At 47.2% G+C, this 23,358-nt stretch overlaps 1 protein-coding gene across 8 annotated transcripts in view; it reads right to left on the reverse strand.

Moving 5' to 3' along the window:
* The window catches only part of TRRAP (transformation/transcription domain associated protein), a 2,065,012-nt gene that overhangs the window by 607,989 nt on the left and 1,433,665 nt on the right, over positions 1-23,358 (reverse strand). For all 8 annotated transcript variants that reach the window (XM_069647248.1, XM_069647247.1, XM_069647244.1 and 5 more), the window contains one exon: positions 7,914-8,093. In XM_069647248.1, coding sequence (XP_069503349.1) covers positions 7,914-8,093 — 180 coding nt within the window. The remainder of the gene's footprint in view (positions 1-7,913; positions 8,094-23,358) is intronic.

Below are 23,358 nucleotides of genomic sequence, written 5' to 3' on the forward strand. Positions count from 1 at the left end.
CCAAGATCTTCTCCTCCTTGCCTAGCAGCGGCCCGGAGGAAGGGGGCGAGGACGACTGAGGCTTGGAGTATAGTGATGCTGCAGCGATCACCAAGGAGTGCAGCTGAGGATGGGCCCATAGCAAGAGTGTATCCCCCTCCATCTGCATTTACTTGACGTCCAGGCGTCGATTGACCGGCTGGACAGAGTGGGGCTTGAGCCAGCCCTTTTTTGCCAAGGCAACTACGTCCTTCTGCATCAGGATCCCTGTTCTCGCCGTGGGACATAGTGTGAGGACTTCGGTGAGGACCCCCTATGACGGTTGCTTGACCTCGGTTTGGGGAAGGCCCAATTATTCTACCAGCCCCGCAAGACGTTCATGGAAGGCCTTAGCTGAAGACAGTGTTTCGGGGTCCACCTCCACATCTGTGTCCACCTGAGTGTCTGGTTGGTCTGGCACCGGTGGAGGGGTGCTGGGCGCCGAAGGCTGGGGAGTTGAGACCGGAGCCGGAGGCTGGCACGGAACTGCCTGCCCTATCGGTTGGGGGGCCGGAGCGGGCAGCAGAGGCTGAAAAGGGGCCAGGGGTGCCTGAACTGGGCCCTGCGGCGCTGAAGCCATTGGCAGGAGCACATCCCTGATGGCGTCCCTGAGGTTGACCCCCATCCGAGGAGATTTCATGAGCCCGAGGAACCGTTCGAAGAACCTGTGCTCGCAGGCCGGAGTGGCGGTAGGCGATATTGACGGATTAGCGAGTGGCTGCCGGAGCCCTTACTGCCCTGCCCATATGAGCACAGCGGGAACCTGCCTAGCGTGAAGGAAGGGTAAGCTGTAGGCCACATACCTGGTTGACACAAGCCCCACCATGACGCACGTTCCTCCACCTGCTGCCTTCCTTGGAGCGGCGTTGGCCGGATGACTGGATATTCTGGCGGGGCGGCCATTTTGTCGAGCTGCCTTCCACATGCCTGCATCGTGTTGCTTGGCTCACTGGGCCCCACCCGTCCAGGACTCTTGAGTGTGGCTCATGGGGCCTACCCTGCTCCTCAGGCCGAGACCTGGTAGGCGTTTCGCCCTCGGCGGATCTGCCGGTAGAACTGTGTATAGGCGCCCCCTCAGACATTTTGCCGGTATTAGGGCGAAGACCCGGTACAAGAACCTTCCGGTCCCTCAGCACTGTCACAGGGAGGATCTACTGACCCCCTCGGCCTGTCGGCCGGTAGCCGATTGAGCCTCGGTACTTGTGCCGGTACAAGCACCTGGATGGTCCCTTCCGCGTGGGCGAGTCCTTAGGAAGGAGTCTCCCTTGCGGGTTGCAATGGAAAAGAGCAGCCCTATCTTGGGCCTGGATCGATATAAGACTAAGTCCTTTAGGTCCTTTGGAGGCGATCTCTGGAAGAGCTCCCTCCACCTGGCTAGTCTGTTCTTCAGCGACCTCGAGTAAAGCGCGTTGCACTCGGTACAAGCTTGCCAGTCGAGGCCAAGGCACCGTATGCAGAGGGCGTGGGGGTCTTTAGCCGGGAAGAGCCTGTCGCAGGATGGACACCTGCTGAACCCTGTAAAAGTCGACATGCGCCGGGGAGGAGCATGTTGCCTGAGGACTGAGTACCTGAATGATCAAAAAGACAGAAGAAAAGAAGTATCCGTGTGTGGAATTACATGGCCGAAGCCAAACCCAGGAGCGCTGGTGAATTCGGCCCGTTCCCGTTGACGCGGAAAAGGGGGCTGGGGGTGTGGTCTTCTTTTTTATGAGGAAGTACCTTGAGTACACTCCAGAGCCTCTTTGGGATGAGCTCTATCGCGCCTTACTTTAGCATGGCCAGCACCTCCAGCAGCAGCTGGGGGACGTGGCTCTCCTGACGGGCCACCAGTGGTATACAGGGACACTTCCTTTGAAACTCCAGGGTGTGTCCGTGGGCGAGAGCGTCCGGCACCCAACTGTCGGTGGAGATGGTCTCCCACATGCCGACGAAGTTCGCCAGCCGGCCTCCCACCGGGGCACCCTGATGCCACGGCTGGTTCAATCCTGCTTGGATGTCGAAGGGCTGCCCTGGGGACCCTGACGACCGCCTCTGAAGGCCTTGGAACGGCCCCTGTTAGTTTCCTGAGCCGAAGATCGCGAGGGCTGGAGGCAAAAAGTGGAGCCCCCGCCGAACCTCTTGGACGAAAATTGTGACTTGCCGCCCGAGGACCGAAAGGACGGCCTCCATTGCTGAAGAGTGGCCAGAGCCTGAGCTGTCTCCGCGTCCGTCTTCATGGTTTGCAAAGACTCATCCACAGCCTTCTCGAACAGATCGTCTCAGTCGAAGGGCATCTCCAACACCTTTGACTGAACGTCCTGGCGAAAGCTGGTGGCCATGAGCCATCCACAACGACGACGAACGCACATGCTGTTGCCGATTTGGTGGAACCCCGGGTCAGCGATGTCCGTGGCCACCGTGATGGCGTGGTCCGACGCCACCTCACTTTCCTGCAAAATTTCTAGCGCCTCTGGCCTCTTGTCGGGGGGGGGGGGGAGCAGGGGAGTCCAAGAGGGGAGCGATCTTGAAGCACAGCTCCCGGTCGTAGCGTGCTAAGATGCCGCCTTGATGGTAGTCGCTGCAGAATAGATGAGTCGTCTCCCCATGGCATCTAACTTCTTGCCCTCGCTGTCCGGAGGAGTGGCTGCTGCCGAGGAAGAGCCGCCCGAAGAAGACTTCTTGGCCGCTGCTGACACCAATGAGTCTGGAGACCGTTGGGCCTGCAAGCATTTGGGTACAGAGTCTGTACTTCTTCTCAAGGCGATCCCTTTTCGCTTGGGCCGTAGAAGGGTTCTTCATGAGGGACAGGCCCTCGTCCCAGGTGTCATCCATGAGAGGGACTGATAGGATGGTCATTCTCTTTGCCTCATGGCATTGATATAAGAAGTGCAAACAAAGCAATTAGAGCTCTGGAGTCCTCTTTTTTAGGGGGCTGTGTGGCAGAGGACTAATGTGAACATATATATAGAAAAGATGCCACAGAAACAGCTACCCGCCTACACACGTACTAGGTGTGTTTATTTGCAGAGAGTGCTACCTATCATGTCAATTTATAGCGACAGAACCAATAGAGATATACATCTTTTAATTTATGAATACAAAACACTCAATAAGATTAATGTTAGAAGAAAAAGACAAAAATGCATTTTGTTTGTAGAGAACATCACATAAAAAACATATAGTGAAAGTCAATATTTTCAACCAAAAACAATTTCTTTGAACTTAATACAATCATCATGTAATGATAGTATTGTGGGGTTAGTAAGGATGCGAGGTGAACATATTATTATTTCATGAAACCACAAGTTACAATAAACTTGTCCTTGACTGTGTCGACACCGAGAAGTGTGTTTCTGGGTCTTAGCAATGTTTGTTGAAGAAGAAAACACTCTGTAGCCAGTTTGAAATTGCTATAAGATGTGTGCTAGACCCGTCTTCAGGACTTTGTATGGGAATGCCCGAGATTAGGTGTCAAAGGTAGTAGTTCAATGGTTGACGCCCTTCACATATGGCAACCTAAAAACCAAAAACGAAAAAGCCGTATTGGTGACATAGTAAAAGAATAGAGTGTGCTGTCTCTATTAGTGTGCACATGCAACAATTTACACTAACCTTTCAGTTGCTTGTTTGACGTGTGTGGCCTCAAATGAGGTGTAAATGTGGACGAAATTCAATTGTCCAGGCTGTAGATCTTCACAATTATTGAAACTAGAACAACATTTTTAAATTAACTTTAAAGGTTTATATTTTCAATTCCTTTTAGCTTAATGCATTTTGTCAGAGAGAAATCTCTATTTGTTCATTATATGTAATGATGTAGTCATTAGTCTATTACATCTTGGCAGGGAAAGTCTCTGTCCTACAGAGGCTTTCAAACAATGGATTTCTATCTGCTTTCTTTGTTAAAAAACACCAAAAAGTAGAGGAAACATCTTGGTTTCTGGCCAAGATGTATGTTACATAAATTAACACATCTCCTATTTTGGACTTGATATAACAATTGTGTAAAAGAGCTAGTTCATGTTTTTAAATAAATGGGTACCTTTCAAAGAAAGCAGAGTGTGCTTTCATTCGTTTCAGCAAGCCGCGGGTATATTAACGCGTGCCTTGTCCAATAGTAGCGAGATGTGCTACTCGCCCAATCTGCGAGTGCGATTACAACCGACAGCCACAGGACGAAATCCCCGCGAGCGTCGGAGTTTGGAAGTTATCAACATTTCACAAAGGTAATCACATGAAATACTGCGCTCGTAATACATTCAGAGATAGGCTGATTTGAAAATTACTGATTGTTAAATCTCAATATTTACATTGACAGATTGGGCGAGTAGCACATCTCGCTACTATTGGACAAGGCACGTGTTAATATACCCGCGGCTTGCTGAAACGAATGAAAGCACACTCTGCTTTCTTTGAAAGGTACCCATTTATTTAAAAACAACATGAACTAGCTCTTTTACACAATTGTTATATCAAGTCCAAAATAGGAGATGTGTTAATTTATGTAACATACATCTTGGCCAGAAACCAAGATGTTTCCTCTACTTTTTGTTTTTTTTTAACAAAGAAAGCAGATAGAAATCCATTGTTTGAAAGCCTCTGTAGGACAAACAGAGACTTTCCCTGCCAAGATGTAATAGACTAATGACTACATCATTACATATAATGAACAAATAGAGATTTCTCTCTGACAAAATGCATTAAGCTAAAAGGAATTGAAAATATAAACCTTTAAAGTTAATTTAAAAATGTTGTTCTAGTTTCAATAATTGTGAAGATCTACAGCCTGGACAATTGAATTTTGTCCACATTTACACCTCATTTGAGGCCACACACGTCAACCAAGCAACTGAAAGGTTAGTGCAAATTGTTGCATGTGCACACCAATAGAGACACCACACTCTTTTACTATGTCACCAATACGGCTTTTTCGTTTTTGGTTTTTAGATTGCCATATGTGAAGGGCGTCAACCATTGAGCTACCTTTGACACCTAATCTCGGGCATTCCCATACAAAGTCCTGAAGACGGGTCTAGCACACATCTTATAGCAATTTCAAACTGGCTACAGAGTGTTTTTCTGTTCAACAAACATTGCTAAGACCCAGAAACACACTTCTCGGTGTCGACACAGTCAAGGACAAGTTTATTGTAACTTGAGGTTTCATGAAATAATATGTTCACCTCACATCCTTACTAACCCCACAATACTATCATTACATGATGATTGTATTAAGTTCAAAGAAATTGTTTTTGGTTGAAAATATTGACTTTCACTATAAGTTTTTTTTGTGATGTTCTGTACAAACAAAATGCATTTTTGTCTTTTTCTTCTAACATTAATCTTATTGAGTGTTTTGTATTCATAAATGAAAAGATGTATATCTCTATTGGTTCTGTCGCAATTAATTGACATGATAGGTAGCACTCTCTGCAACTAAACACACCTAATACGTGTGTAGGCGGGTAGCTGTTTCTGTGGCACCTTTTCTATATATATTGATATAAGAAGCCATCCTTCTCCTCTGGGGTGAGCTGAAAAAGTACCGAAGCTCTGGAGATCATCGAATGGAACAAGCCTATCTCATCCGGCGGTGAAGTTCTAGGTGGCGGAGACGGGATGTCCCCTAATCCACCGCCGTCGTCCATGCCCGCCGTGTCCAGCGTCTCATACCTCAGGGGAGTAGAGGGAAGGGAAGGTGGGGCGTAGGGAGAGAATGGCAAAGAGGGGAAAGGAGGTGGAGGTTGAACCCTTCCCTTCTTGGTTGGAGGGGGTGCCGCCGGCACAATGGGCATCCTTGTCTGTATCTCTGAGGCCTGCGTATGCAGGGTTCAGATGATGTCTACCGAAACGTCTCTGGGAGGTAGCTGAGGTGGGGTTGGCAGCTGAGGTGGTTGTCGAATAAGCAGCTGGGGCACCGGCTGTGCGCCCAGGTCGTCACCTTGCTGCTCCTCCTCGACGGTGTCCTCGCCGTCGTCTCCTTCATTGTCGCGCTTATCGTAGGGCCTGTCCCCTACGTTCATCTCCTCCTGGATGGGTTGCAGGCCGGTGAGCTCCTTCTCAGAGGAGATATCCGTACCTTGGAATGCCATCACCCCCACCCCTTTCTTCGCCTCCAGGTGTGAAGGTCTCGGGAGACGGCTCATCTTCTCCAGAGTCTTCTCTATGGGCTGGAACGCCATCTCCCTCCTGGGAGGAAGGGACACCCTCGCCTTTGGGGTTGCACCCTACGGTGCCGCCTCGGCGGCCCTTGCCAGAGACACTGCCACCCTCTCGATGGAAGACTGGGCCTTCACCGGGTGGACATGGGCCTTCACGGTCAGGGCCGGAACCTTGTCCTGCTGGTACGACGTCCTTTCGTCGCAGGATGTTTTTTCGTGGGATTTTTTACTGCAAATTGTTTTCTGAAAAAAAACAATCTAAATTTTTCGAAAATGGAGGGTTTGGGGGGGAACCCCCCTCCAAAAAATGTGATGGTTTTTTTCAACAAAAAAAAAAACGCGGTAAAAAACCCTGCAAAAAAACCTCCAGCGATGAAATGACATGGAACCGTCCTGCTTGGCCTTCTCCTTAGGGGGATGATCCAAACCCCGATCCCCCGTGGTCTTCTCAGGTAGTGCAGACTTGGGCCTCTCCTTGAGTTTCTCCTCCGACATGGCACACGCGGCGTAGGCCTAAGGATCTTCTGGAAGCCTCCGCGAATAAACTCGACGAAATTCACCCTTCACAGGTGCTGAAGAAATCCGACAACGGGTCCCTGTTAATCGGATGGGTTGATAGATGGAAAACAAGGCCCGATTGACCGAAAAATAGAGTAATACTCTTCCAGAAAACAACAAACGCAGTGAAAGCTTGAGAGCTAAACACGAGGACTCATGAATGTGCTGTAAAAATCTGAAGATGGCTGCCAGAGGACGGGATTCGGTAGAGGGCAGTCATTGACTGGGGGCATTATGACCCAGAGCTTAGTGATTGGTTATTAGGAGAAAGACAGTTCAGAAATAAAAACACATTTTTTCTTTACCGAGGATTCCCAGCCTGATGACTGGGAATATTCATGAGCATGGGAATATTCATGAGCATGTGAATCCATGCCAGACCCCATGCTGGAGAATGCCGATTCTACTACCCTTGAGTGTTTCTCTTAATGCAGGGGTCTGCAATCTGCTGCCCTCCAGATGTTTTAGACAACCCCTCTGCACTATATTGACTCATGCTGATAGGAGTTTTAGCTCAAATCAGCTGAAGAACCAAAAGGATTCAGGCCTCTGCCATAATGTACTATCAATGCCTGAATAACTAAGTTTCCAGAGGCTGAACCTCCACAGAGATACACCAAATAGACTACATCATCCAACACAAGAGAAAGAAAAAGCTGAGGGCTGCAATATCAGACAGAAGGAATCAGACTGAAGCAAACAATTAAAAGACCAGAGAAGAAAACTACTTCGAGAACAGCTTTCAAAAAGAAGAGCTTTCACAAAACTCCATCCTTAAAGTTGCAATGATTTATGATTGCTAGATAGCATAATCGTTATGTCACACAGTGCACTCGTGCTTAAAACCTAGAATGGGAAAGCACAGGCTTTCATCCGTCCAGAGTGATAAAAGAGCTATCATGGCATTGAGATAAGCCACTACATGTTTTACAAATACAGTTAGTTTTGTGTGTAGTATACAGTCACTATAAAGACTAAGAGGCAATCACACAAAATGTGAAATATAATAAGCTTGTTTAAAAATGTAAGGCAGAATGGAGGAGGCATTTCATTGGTCTCGACTAGCAAATACCACACAATGATTTAGAGCAACATAAAATCAAAGCAGCTTCAAACTATACTTTCCATCCTATGCCTCCTCTGTGCTGGTGAGTGAAAATGCACATCTGATGCCCTGAAAATTAAACAAGGTCTCACCTCCTCCTTCGATTCGCTGTTCTCCCGTTCCCTCGGCTCTTGCTTGACGTGCGTTACCATGGCAAAGGCTGCCCGATCATGACTGTCTGCAAGGTTGATTACATTAGTGATCGACGGGAGCATGGCACCCTGACAGCTTGTGCCAATTGTTGTGATTTTCTCACACACTGCCAACAGGAGCTGAAGAGAATACTTTCAAAAGTCAGAACAGTACATTCACTCATTGTTTCAATGAAGGTAGATCGGCAAACAGGAAGCCATGCAATGATATGTTTTAGGGACAATCCATAACAATAAAGCCATTATAAAGAGTACAGTCTGAGGATAATATACAATGGTCAATACACTTATCTTCATAGTCTATGTGAAGAATCCTCGGATGTCGTCTCTTCTCCCCTAGGTGGGGACCCTTCCCATGAGGCCAGGGAGGTGAGGTCACTGCTCGATAATCCCAATGGGGGTGTTACTCAGTGGGAAGATCTCCTGGGGAGGGATTCCCCCCACCCCTTGGGACAAGGGACGACTCTTCGGGGAGAACGCAGTATAAACAAAATGCATCACAACCTACCTCATCCTCTGAGCACAGTACATTAGTCCCCCACACATGCATGTACCTGTGTAAAGCAGATAAATCCAGCCTTTATGAGTACCACTGAGACGAGGAAGAGTAGGGACAACTTGACTGAAAGTTACTGGAAAACTCGCATGAGGAAGAGTCCAGCAAACCCAATAGGGAGTAATCGTACTTGTACTGAGACAGATATAAAAACTGTGAATGGACAATGTTGTCAAGCCCTCCCAGTAGAAACCACGAGAGCAAGCAACGCCCAGGAAGAAGAGAAAAGGCAGACGAGGACACTGAGGCGGGAGCAAGCTGGTGCGAAGCAGGTGCTGTGTGGAGGGACCACTCGATGAGCCAAGAAGAGAAGAGGAAGTTCCTCATGTCCCTGAAGTCTGGCAAGCAGGAGTGACGCAAAGAGGAGGAGGATTTACACTGCATAGCAGCCGCAGAACGGAGGGAGACGCAGAGAGACGGGGAAGCCCCACGGCAGATCGCAGGCGTCCAGGTAGACACTGACCACCGCTGATCACGAGGAAAGGTATGCGGGTGGCCGGGGTGGCACCGGGGCCACAAGAAATAGGAGAAAGCGAGGGTCTGGGACTTGCACCCATAAAAGTAACAAGAAGCATCCTTGTTGTTCTTCATAGTCATGGTACCTGGCAGGGGAGTAAACCAAGTTGACTGTGCCCAGAAAGCAGAGAAAGCTCATGCGAAGCAGCCATTCCCCTGGCATGGTGAATTGCCTAAGCTGTAGGTTGAGAAGGGCCAGGGGAATCAGCCATCACGCCAAGCATTTTGAACTGCCGAAAGAAAGCTGGAAAAACACAGGGGAAGAGAGGCATTCCCCCCCTGGCATTCAGAGTTGTATTTTATAAAGCCGGAAGAGATCAGATCCGGGGTAGCAGCCAACCCTGACCACCCCCCCCTCTCTCCCCTCTTGGCATGGTGAATTGTCCATAGCTGAGAAAAAGGCCACGGGAAGCAGCCATCACATTGGGCATTTCGAACTGCGAAAGAAAGTCTGAAAAGCACAGGGGAAGCGAAGCATTCCCCTGACATTCACAGTTGTGGTTTGCAAAGCCGGAAGAGATTGGGGGATGGAATTAGTTCCCCTTGATATTGTGAAACTAGTTGAAGAGCCTGAGAAGGTTAGGGGGAGGGGGCCAACCCCCTAATACTGGTGAACTGAACATTTGTGAATACAAGAGACTTTTGTTTTTCATTGATGAACATTGTGAGAGAAGCCAAGAGAAGTGACCCCCTACTCTTGGCATATTGAAAAGTCTGAGAAAGGCCAGGAGAAGGGAGTCATTCCCCCTGGTTATGATGGACAGTGTGAAAGAAGTCAAGAGAATTGAGTCCTTGCTCTGTGAAGAGTCAGAGAAAGGCAGGGGAAAGGGGTGTTAGGGAGAATTCTCATAAATGGCTGAATTCCCTTACCTAACGAGTCCCTCAGCAGCTTTGCTGGATTTCTAGGGTTTATTTTTTTCACCTGGTAAGAGTGTGAGCCTTTTTTCCACTCTTATATGTGTTTTGCTGTGTGTGCTTTTACCATTTGTGTGATCTTAGGCTCTGGAGCCTCACCTACTCCATGAGCATCCTTTTTATTTGTGTTACACAGCACCTTCAGTGCAGTGACACAGGGTTGTCTTTTAGACTTCCCACTGACTCCAATTTTCTGGGACTGACTTCTGTCTCCCAGAAACATGTAAAGTTGCCATTAACTTTATGTAGTCTCTTTAAATCACAGACCCAGCACAACCCATCTTACATGGAGTATTGGAAAGGGTTAATTCTTACCCCTTTTTGTCTGTTTCTCTTGAAGCACTGTTTCGCTCCCTTTTCATCAAGACTTGGCTGGTGGCAGTGGTAACTTCCCTATTTTTCATACCGCGGTTATCTTAAATAACCATGGTATTGTTTTAGGCTATTTTATTAGACTCAAACTTAAACCTGCTTGACCAAATATATTTTATTTCGGCTCCGGCTGGATTTATTCACCATTTCTTTTTGTTAAAGTCTTTCTCGTGTTTTACTCTGCACGCCAAACCAGGTTTGGTCCCTTTGTTCGCCGTCTTTTCACGGGCTTCCACCTGAAAGTCTGGGTAGGCATGATGTGAGGGAGGGGTCTTAGGACCCCTGCCATGGGTTCCCTGGGTAACCCAAGTCACACTCCTGTTTGATTGGCTGGGTGACTGTCCTTGCCAGGACAGCCACCCTGATGTGCGATTCACAGCCAGGCTGTGTGAATGGGGGAAAACAAGCAGGTCTCTGGGACTGGAAAGGCATTCTCGCCACTAGAACGAAAGAACCAATGACGAGCTGATGGGAGAGGACACCTACAACGACTGAACCGCCCTGCAGCAGGTCCGAATCTTCAGAATACGACGACAGAGAATATCCTCCAGGAAACTTCTCCCCTTGAGCTGGTGGGACCGACCAGTTCACCCAAACTGCAAGCCAGGACCCCGCCTCTGGTCGAATTCGCTGGACAGAGCTACAGTGGGCCGGATAGCCAGGAAGCTTGGACCCTGCTTGGGTTTTAAGGAGCGCACCTTTTATTAGTTTCGCTCTGCTGCTGGTTTCTTCCCTGGGTAGTGCAGGACCCTCCAGTCTTCCTACTTCTTGTCAGTCCGACAATCGCTTCAGGAACCGTGAGCCTGCAGGAACTACCAGGAACGTCCGCCTCAGCTACAGCTTCTCTGTTTTAAGGTACTGTGCAAATCCGGTTGTCCGTTTCGTTCAAAGTGTTTGAAATCTTTCTCCAATCCGAGGGCTTATCCTTCTCTTCTCTTTGAACTAACTTTTCTGCCAACCAACCTCGTCCGGAATCCGTGGCAAGAACTTTAGCGCGAACTTCCCTGAACCGTGTGATCTTGAGCAAAGACTTTTGACCCATTGACTTTGGCCCTAAGCCTTTTCTACCTGATTCTATCACTGTAGTTCCTCTTGCTCAATTGCCCGAAGTACTTACCTGTTGGTGTGGTTCAATTTCTATTAACTTTGTCTTCCCCTCCCTTTTAAATTGCTGGAGTGCCATTTTGCGAGCTTAACTTGTCTGGAAATTATTGGGAGTGGTGTGGTGTATTAAGATTGTGATTTTTAAATTGCTTTATGATAGTGAAATGTTATATAACTAAAGAGTAAATACATGTATATTCATTTAATTGGAAACCTTGAGTCAGTGTTTGTTTGAATCATAGTAATTGCTGTCCTATGTGTAACTATTTCATACTGCTCACTTGCTCTTGAGATAAGTCTGGCTGCTCAACCATCGCTTCCACTTTACTGTGTAGTACAAGCTTGTACCAAAGGTGAATTTGTACTGTCACTTGTAGTCTCAATTGTGTGTTGTGTTCCCAAAGGCTACTGCATGTAATTCTGCCTAACAAAGGGATTGTCCCATCTTGGTGTTTGCGAACATTGTATGAGAAGGGAGTAATTTCCTTGGCATTCTGAGACAAGGGGAAGGGAGTCTTACCTTCTGGCAGTGTGAAAAGTATTGAGAAACCTGAGGTTGGGGGACGAGGGAGACATCCCCCGTACCACAGTGGATATACAAGACTTTCTTTGTCCGTGTGCATTGGTGGAGTACCAAGCCAAGAAAACAGACACTTGATTTTGACCTTTTTGAATAACTTTTCCTTTTAAATCACACAAAGGTGAACTTTGGTCTATCGTCCAGAAGAAAGGGGCCATTCTTCTGGACCACGAAGATCACCCCTTTACCTAGTTTAATTTAGAGTGTAAGGGAAGGAAATAGTTCAACACACAACAGTGGAATATTTGTTTTTGACGGACATCCTGACAGTCCTTAATATTTGGTTGAGGCAGGGGAACCCCTCTTAGTAATAGGGCCAGGTAGGGATTTCTCTTTTATTTGTACACAATAAAGCTCTATAACCAAAAATATGTCACCTGAGTGTCACCCTCATACTTCTACAACCTTACACTGTTAAGATCAGAAGAACAAATTACATAACTCTCAGTAATGTTCTTTCTAATGGATTAGTGCTTCCTCTCAGACTCCTAATGGATGATCTAGATCTTCCAGCAAAAGCTGCATTTGGAAATATTTGTTGGACACTGTTAGAAAATATGTAACTTTCCCTCCATAGTTTCCTATGGAACCCCATTCTTTTTGCTCCGATTAAATCCTGTCTTGACATTTTGAAGGGAAGTAAAGCCTTCAACTTCACTTCCCTTTTGCTCATTGTTATGGGGAAGCTGAACAGTCCTTCAGACTATCTGTACTGGGAAACTATGTTTCCCTTTTTAATTCTTCTACTTTTTAAACATTGCACTCTGCACCTTACAGTGCAGTGCAATTGGGATACATTTGTATCACTCTAGCTTTCTACACATGGGATTCATGGTCACTTTTATATGTGCCTAAAGCTAAGCTGGTGGCAAAGGACACATTTGTACTGTTTTAGCATTATGTTTGGTGTTCACATTTGCATTAATCGTGTTTGGCTACTAAACATGGCTAGTGTCCTAAAATGGCTGTGCCAAATGTTTTCTGCTGCTTTTTTGGCTATATTGTTGTTTGGCCTTCTCTGTTTTTTTTAAAAAAACTTTTATTTTAACTTGCACAGACATATCAACATAGTTTGACTTACAATTAACAACATTGCCGTCATTTTGTTAAATAGTGAACTGGTACACTCACATACATTATTATATTGCTTCAGAATTGCTCTCTTGTATTTTTATCTGACAAATATTGTTTATAGTTGCTCCCTATGTCTCTTGGGCGAATGCGTAGGGGTAGTAAGCTGGCATATGTTTCTTCACAATCATTGGTTCATACCATGTCCCTTTCCCAGTAATTTTTTGTAGAGGGTTCTGAACATTTCCATCTAATCAATATTGTCTGCTTTGCAAGTACCAGGCTGAGATTGAGTAGTTTATGCCAGGTGGGATTCATTTTATGAACCGTACCCAACATGCATAAGCCCGGGTCCCATGCCATAGGTTGGTCTGCCATTTCATCGAGTACATCACACACTTCAGTCCAGTATATGGTCAAGCGAGTACATGACTACAACATGTGTAGCATGCCAGCCCAATCACTCCCACATCTGGGGCATTTCCCGTCGGTTTCAACTATGTAATACTTTGTAATGTATTATCCGATAGCGAGAGTTATACGAGACCTTTTGGGTTAATGCACACAATTTAGCCCATCAGTGGTCAGTGATGATGCAGTCTACATCTATGCCCCATTTCCTTTTATCTTCTGGGGCTAATGTTTCTCTAGTGGTCTGTGCGATTTTATATAGTGTAGAGATGGATGTCTTGGTTGTGTTAGCGACAAACATGTACCCCAAGCCCGGGTGTATCTGCAGTTCATTAGGGAAAACAGCCCATATTTCTGCCATGGCGGATCGCAGTCTTAAGTATTGCAATTTCTGCAGTGGTTTACCCCCTATGGTCTAGTTTATTTCCTCCCAGCTGATGAACTGTTTATATAGAAACAAATCACCAAACCGATGTACCCCTTTGTCTTTCCAATGTATGGTGAGGATCTTGTCCTGGGGTGGGAGGGAGGTAGTGGGCCTCCCACAGTGGCATGTTAGGGTGATACAAAATTTCGTGTCCGGGGTGTCCGGCCATTCTATTCCAGGCTGAGCAAGTCGCTAGCGCTGGGTTGATGGTGGTGTCATTTTTTACTTTGGCTTCTGCCGCTTTGTGTAAAAGCTTCAATGGGCCCATTGTGTTTGCTTCAATCACAGAATGTGGTGCTTGGGGGTTTTCTTCTATCCAGTATGTAGTATAATAAGCTTGTGCTGCAAGATAATATAATTCAAAATATGGGGCAGAAAGGCCGCCCCTGGGGGTACGTTTGGGAGAGTCTTCGCTAGCTCGCCCTTGGTTGCCCTTTCCAGATAAATGCTGTACATGCTCCCTGCATTTTATTGGAAAAAGACCTGCCTGGCCACACGGGGACATTGCTGAATAAATAAAATAGTGGGTGTAGAATGATCATTTTGATCAGGGCAAGCCTGGCCATGAGCGAGAGTGGCAAGCCCCTCCACCATTCAAGCATGGAACACAGCACGTCTGCAATGGCTGAATAATTTGTGGCGCGGACGATTTGCACTCTGCGCGCTATTTCGACGCCTAAATATTTAACCCGTGTGGGGGCCCATTGGAGCCTGTATAACTGTGGGTATGGGTGTGGCTTCTGTGAGTGGAAATATCTCTGATTTGGTCGAATTCAACTTCAGTCCAGAGTATTCCCTGAATTCTTTGACTGAGCATAGCGCCTTGGCAAGGTTAGCTTCAGGGTTTTTCAAATACAACATTATGTCGTCAGCGTATAGTGTAATGATCTCAATCCTACCCGCCAAGCAGATTCCCATCTTGCTATGTCGAGCTCTCATTCAATCTGCAAGTGGTTCTATGACTAAAGCAAATAATAAAGGGGATACAGGACAGCCCTGTCTGGTACCCCAGGCCAACCCCAGGACCTTCGAGAGGATCCAGTTGATGCAAATTCTGGCATTTGGTTTTGTGTATAATATTCGCACCCATCTTATAAAGTTCGGCCCGAATCCATAATTATTGAGTACTTTAAATAGAAAGGGCCAGTAGACTGTGTTGAATACTTTTTGCATAGTGCCAGGGCTACTCCTTGTGTGTCTTTGGTATTGACGCAAGGATATTATAACAGTGGCGTATATTAGTCGCTGTGGACCTGTCCAATACAAACCGGCCTGGTCCTCATGGACCATATGCAGCATCAGAGGGTTTAATTGTGTGGCCAGTATTTTAGCAAATACTTTCGCGCCAGTGTTTATTAGTGAGAGGGACCTGTAGGAGCCGCATTCCTCTGGCCGTTTCCTGGGTTTTAACAGCAGAGTAATGATTGCCTCTCTAGTTGTTTCAGGTAGTTTGCCAGTGTTTAGAGCTTCAGTCCAGACTGCCAGGAGTCTGGGTACCAAGGTCGTAGTGAACTCTTTGTAGAATTCGGTACTCAAACCATCGGACCCCGGGGTCTTCCCATTTGGTAGAGATGTGATTGCTTCAGTTATCTCAGCCTGGTTCAAGGGAGTTTCTAGAGCTTCCCTCGATTTGGTCGATAAAGGTGTAGTGGGTATCCTAGCTAAGTATCTATCTCTTCCTCTGTGGTGACACTTTAGGGAGAGTATAGGTTTGCATAAAAGTCATAGAATACTTCCCCTATTTCTCCCTGATCGGTAACCACCGACCCATCTGGTCGTGTTATACATGGGATGTTGGAATTGCTGCGCTCCCCTCTCACCAACATAGCCAGGAGTTTACTGGGGCGTTCCTGTTCACCGTATCATCTAGCGGCCGCCGTTTTGTCAAAGTATGGAATTTCTCGTTCTGCTGCCTCATTGTACTCAGAGAGTTGAGTCTTGATATCTAGTTTGGTCTGAGCAGTTGGGTTAATGGTGTATAGTTCTTGCAGCTGAGCTATGCACCCCTCGCGGCATCAGAGTTCCCCACGATGTCTTTAAGCACTCATAGTTCAGTCGACATGGTGATCCCTCTTATGTATACCTTGAAGGCTTGCCATAACGTTGCTTGCCTCTATACCGTACCTTCGTTTATTTCGAAATATTCCTCAATATGTAGGGTCAAGTTGGACTTATTTACTTGATCTAACAGCGCAGGCCGCCTTAAATCTCCACGGGGATCTTCGTGGGGAGACTTTCGGAATGTGTAGTGTCAACAATACTGGAGAGTGGTCCGACAGCGTTCTAGGTAGTATTGTCGCTTCAAGACACCCATCCTAGAACCCCCCCTGGGATGTCAGCCAAACCTTGATTCTAGAGTGCATGTCATGCACCGAGGAGTAGAAAGTATATGCACGTTTCTCTATGTGTACGGATCGCCAAACATCGCGTAGGTTAAGGTCGGTCATGTGCGTGTGATTAGTGCGTGCAGCTTGGGTGAGTGTACTGGGGCTTAGGACGTGCGATCCAGCTGGGTGTTCAATATCGTGTTGAAGTCCCCCACCTATGATTATATGAGCAGTGGGGTATTTAGCACATGCCTGAAAGATGTTAGTGTAGTAATCTGGTTCATCCGTATTTGGGCCATAGAGATTAAGAAGGAGAATCTCTGTTCACGGGAAGCTCACCGAAAAGATCACGAAGTGGCCCTCTGGGTTGCATTTAGCAACCAAGTGTGTATAAGGTAATGCCTTATGTATCAGTGTGAGTACTCCTTGTGCTCTGCTCCAGTAGGACGTGTAAAAGCAGTGGTTATCCCAACCAGGTGCTATTTTGTCCGCCTGCCATCCCAATAAATGAGTCTCCTGGAGGAATGCGATCTGGGCACCCATTCTGTTAATATGTGCTATTATCTTCCGTGTTTTAATTTGCATCCCCAGCCCCCTTACATTCCATCTTATCAATTTAAGGGCTTTTGGGTCAGTTTCAGCCATACTCCGTACAGTTTCTAGTGTGTTCCACAGTGTTCAAGTGTCACTTCGTGTTGTCATATGTCCATCTTATGTATGTCAGTGCTTTTTAACTTTAACACCCTTTGCATTCCTGCAACCTCCCTCATAGTTCCCCGAACTTCAACTATGTGTCCCCCTCCCTTCCAAATCTTAACCCGTTTGTTTAACCATTGCACCCGCATTGCGGGGCGTTTCAGCGGCAGCCGAGGACATGGAGTAAAACAAGACTGCCCATAAATTAACAACTTAAACGTTTCCAGTACACATAATGATTAATGGCAATAAGTAGTATGACGGTGCTAGCAGTAAATGGCTATATAGGAGGAAAATGCAATACTTAAGTGTCCGCTACTTTGCCTCGTGTCCATTGTTTCTGAGTATAGTATGAGTCAACTGTTTCGAACCCCTCAATTAGACAATGTTGGGGGGCTTCATCGCCCCTGCCGGTAGTTCCGGGTGGTTGCATGGATGGCAATGGGATGCTGGACTCGACAAAGGTGACAGCTTCTTCAGGGAAAGTGAAGAAGTACGTTTTATTGTTGGGTATACTGGCCAAATCCTTGTGCCAGTGGGTACCTGAGTTGCGAAACACCAAAATGTATGGTGCTGTGGTATGCCCAGATGTTGGGCCTGAACTTGTAGCGCCCTTTTACTCCGGATGGCTCAGTCAGTTGCTGGTTAAGCATCCCATGTGGTGTGCCCAGGCTCTGTATTATACCAAGACCTCCCCCGGTTGTCGTGCTCAGTGCAGGGCCTTGCTACGCAGATGAGGGCGGTATCTCTCTGTCCAAGTGAGGGTTTTGCGCCCGGTTAGTGCCTCGCTCACAAGGCGCAGTTCGCCCTTTCAGGTCGGGTACCCAGGCATCTCAGCAGTTTCAATGATTGATGGTGTGCTTCTCTGTGTGGATGCTGGGCTCCTTGGCAGTCTGTTATGGAAGACACTTCAGCAGGTTATGGGGGGGGGAGGGGCGGGGAGCTACAACATCTGCCTTCAACAGCCGTATTACAGTGTCGCGGTTGAATCCTGCGTGTCATAGGCCTCCCCAGCTCCCCTCGTAGTGTGGGTTGTGAACGGGGCCGTGATGATTGAATCCCTGCTGGTGAGCGCCTTAATTCAAGGGTTAGCGAGCCTCGCGATTGCGTAGAGTTATAGGTGTCCCTGGGGCCCCTGCTGGAGTTGTCGGAAGGTTGGCCTGCGGGTGCGCTCTGGCTTCAGTGTAGTGTTACCATTTCATGCAGAGCAGGGAGGGCTTCCGAACGTGGCAGTCTTCCCAAATCAGAGAGATCTGGCTGTGTTGTCCCCTGTGAGATTATACAATGTCCCGCTGTGCGTTGGTACGTTTGGTTTCTGAATGAGGTGAGGAGACAGGGTTGGCCTCACCTTAAGCGTTGCATCCGTCTGCTGGGGAGAAGCGTGGCACTATCTGTAGATTCTGCCCCGGTAGCCGTGCATGTGCAGGCGCTCTACGGATGATTACCGGAGCGCCCACATGCTCTTCAGGGCTACCTATGTCTCGCCACCGGTATAGCTTCATCTGTGCCGCCACAGGTCTTCGAACTCCCGCTGTGGAGAGATAGTGGCAGGCAGCTTGGCTGCCTTTCTGCCGTGGTGCTGCGCCGCGCGAAGTGAGCAGGGCTGACCAGAAAGCCCCTCTGAGTCGCACTAAAAACACAGTGCAACTCTGGAACCGTGCAGCCAATTCTCCCGACATTTGGTGGGTGGATGGTGAGTGACTTTATACACCTCCATGCAGATTTTGGCAACAAAAACAGGATGTATTCTGAGAGCTTATGTCAACGGTCCTCGGCTTGCTAACAGGTTAAGCTCCATCCGGCAGCATGCCCCCCCCCCCCCCTGTTTGGCCTTATTTGTTCCTTGCCAGGTCAGGAAATCCCTTATACAGTCATACACTTGCCCAGAAAAGCTGTTGCTTATCGCAGGCTTAGTGATGCCTTTGTGTGCGGCCCAGAAGTGGGTGAGATTGTCTAGTCTCAGTCCACATCCTTGGTGCCAGAAATTCTAGGTGTGGGGCAAATGTGAAACCAGTAATGGTCCCTGATTGGACAACAACTGGCTGTTTGAATGGTGCAGATCCTTACGATTGATGGGTTTGGACTTGCTTCCAGCTTAGCTTTTGGATAAGAAGAGGACCTCTACAGACGTTTCTTCAGATCATCCTTGGAGCCAAAATCCCTTGTAAAAGAGCAGCCTGCTGAAGATTAAATGACAACTCCTGAAGCGGCCCAGCATCCCTTCCAGTTGCCACCCCTGTGAAGCCCTGCTCCTCTGCTGGATCTCAGTGCTTCAGCCCTTGGAGTAGTGGTACCAATTAGACTTGATGCCTTCTCGTGGAACCTGCCTGTCTGACCCTTCGGAATTGTACCTGGACTGCCCACCTCTCCCGTCACCTCACCAAAAGCAATGCCTGTCCGCATTCAAATCCATAACTTCTATGGTCGTCAGCTTGTGCCACTAGTAGACTTCTCCCTGAATTTTAGCTTTCCATCTTCACAGGAACCTGTCCAGGAGCAGCTGCTGTGACGAGGACTGGAAGGACAACTGTAATCGCCTATGTGCAGAGACTGTCGATGGAACTCACCTTCCTCGAATCTGTGAAGTGTCCTGAAGAGGCCTGAATCGGCAGTTCTTGCATTTCTTATTTATTTATTTAACATTTGTAGAGCGTGCCAAACCCGTAGGTATCTGGGCACTGAAAAGCAACAGATGTTGCATCACATGCATGAGCTCAACCAGGAGACTCTCGAGGGAATCTTCAACCTTTGGGGGACCCCTCATGTTGGGTTTCTTTGCCTTCAGTGTCAACAGAAAGCAGGAGATTGTCTGCTCGAGAGAGTCTTGCCCTTTTGAGAAAAGCATTGATTGACAAATGTAACTTTGCTACTGAGTTCTTAAGGGGCCAGTGTCTCCATATATACTCCCCCTGATGTCATGTGTGGCACCAGGAGTGCACATTGAAGTGGAGACTGATGGCATCCCCTGAAAAATGTATGCTGCAAAACAACATACTTGCAATACAATAGACATGAGTGACTTAACGTTGAATTGGATTGATATACAATTTACCAGTTGGAGGAAGTGGTCGCTCAAAGGGAGGCTTGATGATTGGGATGAACAACGTATTTGCCTCCACTATAGTTTTGGCTATGGACATGGGGGGTAATTTTTTAGCTGTTGAAGTCCAAATAAATAAGCAAAATAAAAAGGTGAAGGCTGGAAGGTTTTGAATTAATCATAACCACGGGCATAGCTCTGGGCAACCATCCAGACCATCATTTTTCAGCGTGCCAAGCTATTACAGAAGGGGAAAAACCATATGCAAATCAGGCTTGGTCCTACCCCAAAAGGGGCAGTCCAGCCAGAACTGCTAGGTCACATCCCTTCTGCACAAGACCACAAGAATCTCCAGACATGTTTCAGTCTTGTTGGGCATCATCAGTGAGGAGTAGCTGGGGTCTCTAGGCCGGCAAGACTTGGGACCCACGTCTGTGCATACCCGTCCCACTCGGGGTGACTTTAGCAAAATAAAAATGTGATGGCTGGAAGTCCAAATAAATATACATGGGGGATTTCAAAGGCATATGTTGGTGATTAACATCTGTGATCCCCCTGGTATACACACTAGTGAACAAGTACTTGATTATTTAGACATGATTTTAACACAGCGGGAGAACGCACGATTGACAACCCGGTTGTGATTTGTGGTGACCTGAACGCGCGATGCGTTGACATCAATAAGTCCCATCGGTATTAGAACATAATGGAGTTTAGTGTAATCCACAACATCCAATGGATGGGGTCTGTGGTGGCTCTCCTACCTGAGGAGTTGGGATACCACACTGCTGAACGGGCAGGTGACAGGCCGAGGGCCTCAATGTGGCACTGTGGTAGAAACAAGTACATGTTAGACTATTTTGGAGGCAATAACCCTCCGATGGAAAAAGTCCAAATCCTTAAGCGTCACACCAAACAAATGTAGTGATCATGCCATGTTGATCCTTGAGCTCAACTTAGTAGTCAGAGATCCTTGGAAAGTGGCATGTGGTGATCTATGTTCCACCAATGTGGGAAACGGTCTAAGTTGGACCAAGGCCAATATAGACAAACTCTCTAGATTAATTTTCCTTCAGGGGATTTGATCGCATGCACTAAGGGGCAAAAAAGCAAACGACATTGAGGAATGGCATACCCAAGCAGCACATAAATCTGGAGCAAGTGATCGAGTGCTTAACTTGATCAGTGAGAAGCAGAACAGGATAGCATTTGATGTTATATATGTAATGCAAAATGTAATAAACGTAGACTTACCAGAAAAGTTAAAGCAAGTCTCAAGGGCAAAGGCTTAACAGCCTTGGTAGTCGGGGAGCTTGCCAGGACAAACAACGCATATCGGCGTTGGTTAAAACAATATAAGCTGACTAAGACTAGGAGTAATTGGGAAAAACTGGTACGTATATTTAAAAACAGAGACAGTGGAGCGATCTGCAAAATGCTGGCGGTGACGAAACCAGAGGGTGTGAATAGGTTGATAAACACGATCTCTGGAGACATCTGGTGTACATTTATAAGAACAACATTTTTAGATCAGACATCCCTGGGGCCTCATATTCATACAATAACCCCTTTGCCGCTAGACCTGAAAAGAAAGACCATCAGCAAAGCGATCATTAAATTGAAAAGCTCTAGATCACTGGGACCAAATGGTCTTGCTAACGTTGTTCTTAGAGATTACCCGGATAATTGGTCACATGTGCTGCATATATTATTTGCCAGGGTATGTAGGGAGAAATAAGTGCCATCCACATGGCAACAGTCTGTATGTGTCCTAGTATGGATGTGAATAATTACAGACTGTTGTCCATGTTGGACGTAACCGGCAAACATTTTCCTTCCCTGGTTTTAAAAGAATTACATAAGTGGGTGGATGCTAATAACAACCAGACGTGGACTCCCTGCTCACTGTGCTCACTCATTTTTGCTCACTGATGAGGCCCAACAAGGCTGAAACACGTGTATGGGGTTGCTTTTGGTACTCTTGTTCAGAGAGGAATTGCCATAGCATTTCGGTGCTGGACTGCCCATGTGGGCGGGACAAAGACTGATATGCAAATGGATATTTCCCCATCTGTGAAAGGCATAGTGAGCAAAAAGCGCGTGCTGCAAACTCTCACGTCAGAACAGGTGATCATGCCTTGTTCTTTCTGGAGAGGAGCGCCAATAATAACATCTTACATCCGTTCCAAGCGGGCTTTCGGCCAGGCTTAGCCACTTCTCAAAGTTAGAGCGCTGAACTACTTAATGCAGGGTGCACGCAGCAAAAATAGCCCAGCACTATATGCCACGATTAAGTCAGCATTCGACCAAATCAATAGAAACATTTTATTGGCTAAACTCAATAAGCTTGGCTGTCGCACATGGCTGTTACACATACTTATAGAACTACATACTGAGAATTTGGTGCAAGTTTGTTTGGACAATGAGAGTGTGCTATTCACATGTGGAAGTCAACAGGGGAATCGAGCAAGGATGCGTCTTGGCTCCCCAGCTGTTTAACTTTTACATAGCCAACCTTATTCAATGCTTATTGAGTAGTGCCCCAAAGATGGGTAGCTGTCTGATAGTCGCTATGTTCAGATGACTTACTAATGTTCAACCATACGATCACAGGTATGAAGAACATGCTAAATTAAATATCAAGATTCATGTCAGAACAGGAGATACCCATTACCCTAAATAAAATGTATATTATGCTAATTGCAAATAAAAAGGTTAATGAGAGTGAAATTATCCACTGACCTGGGACTAATGAACTATACACCAATTTACGAGTACTTGGGGCAGGAGTTAGGCACATCAGGTTACGATGTTACGACAACGTGACGACAACGTGGAGGAGGAATTGCGACGGAACCTTCTGCATGAAGGAGGGGTGCGTCTGCAGCACCAGCCTTGTGTCGTGAATAGTCAGGTAAGGCTGTTTGCAGGAAAGGGCCTGGATCTCACCTACCCTCCTGGCAGAGGTGATGGCCACGAGAAAAGCCATCTACCACGAAAGCAACTTGAGAGGGGTCTGATGCATAGGCCCGAAGGGAGCACCCATGAGCCTTGTCAGCACCATGTCGAGTTCCCACACCGGGGCAGAGGCCTTCACTGGTGGGTACGATCGAAACAGTCCTTTGAGGAACTCTGTGACTAGACGGTCAGACCAACGAGAAGACCGCACTGGAGACCTGGTATAGACGGAGATAGCTGCCAGATGCATCTTGATAGAGGTGTGTGCCAGCCACGCCTTGGCCAAGGACAACAAGTACGGATGAATCTGTGGAGCCGAGACCATCAGAGGGTTGATCTTCTGCGTCCGGAACCACATTGCAAAGCGCTTCCACTTGTGCCCGTAGCACTGAAGAGCTGAGGACGCTCTGGC

Source organism: Ambystoma mexicanum, chromosome 2q (genome assembly GCF_040938575.1).
Source record: "Ambystoma mexicanum isolate Mex_15411 chromosome 2q, UKY_AmexF1_1, whole genome shotgun sequence".
NCBI classification, from domain to species: domain Eukaryota; kingdom Metazoa; phylum Chordata; class Amphibia; order Caudata; family Ambystomatidae; genus Ambystoma; species Ambystoma mexicanum.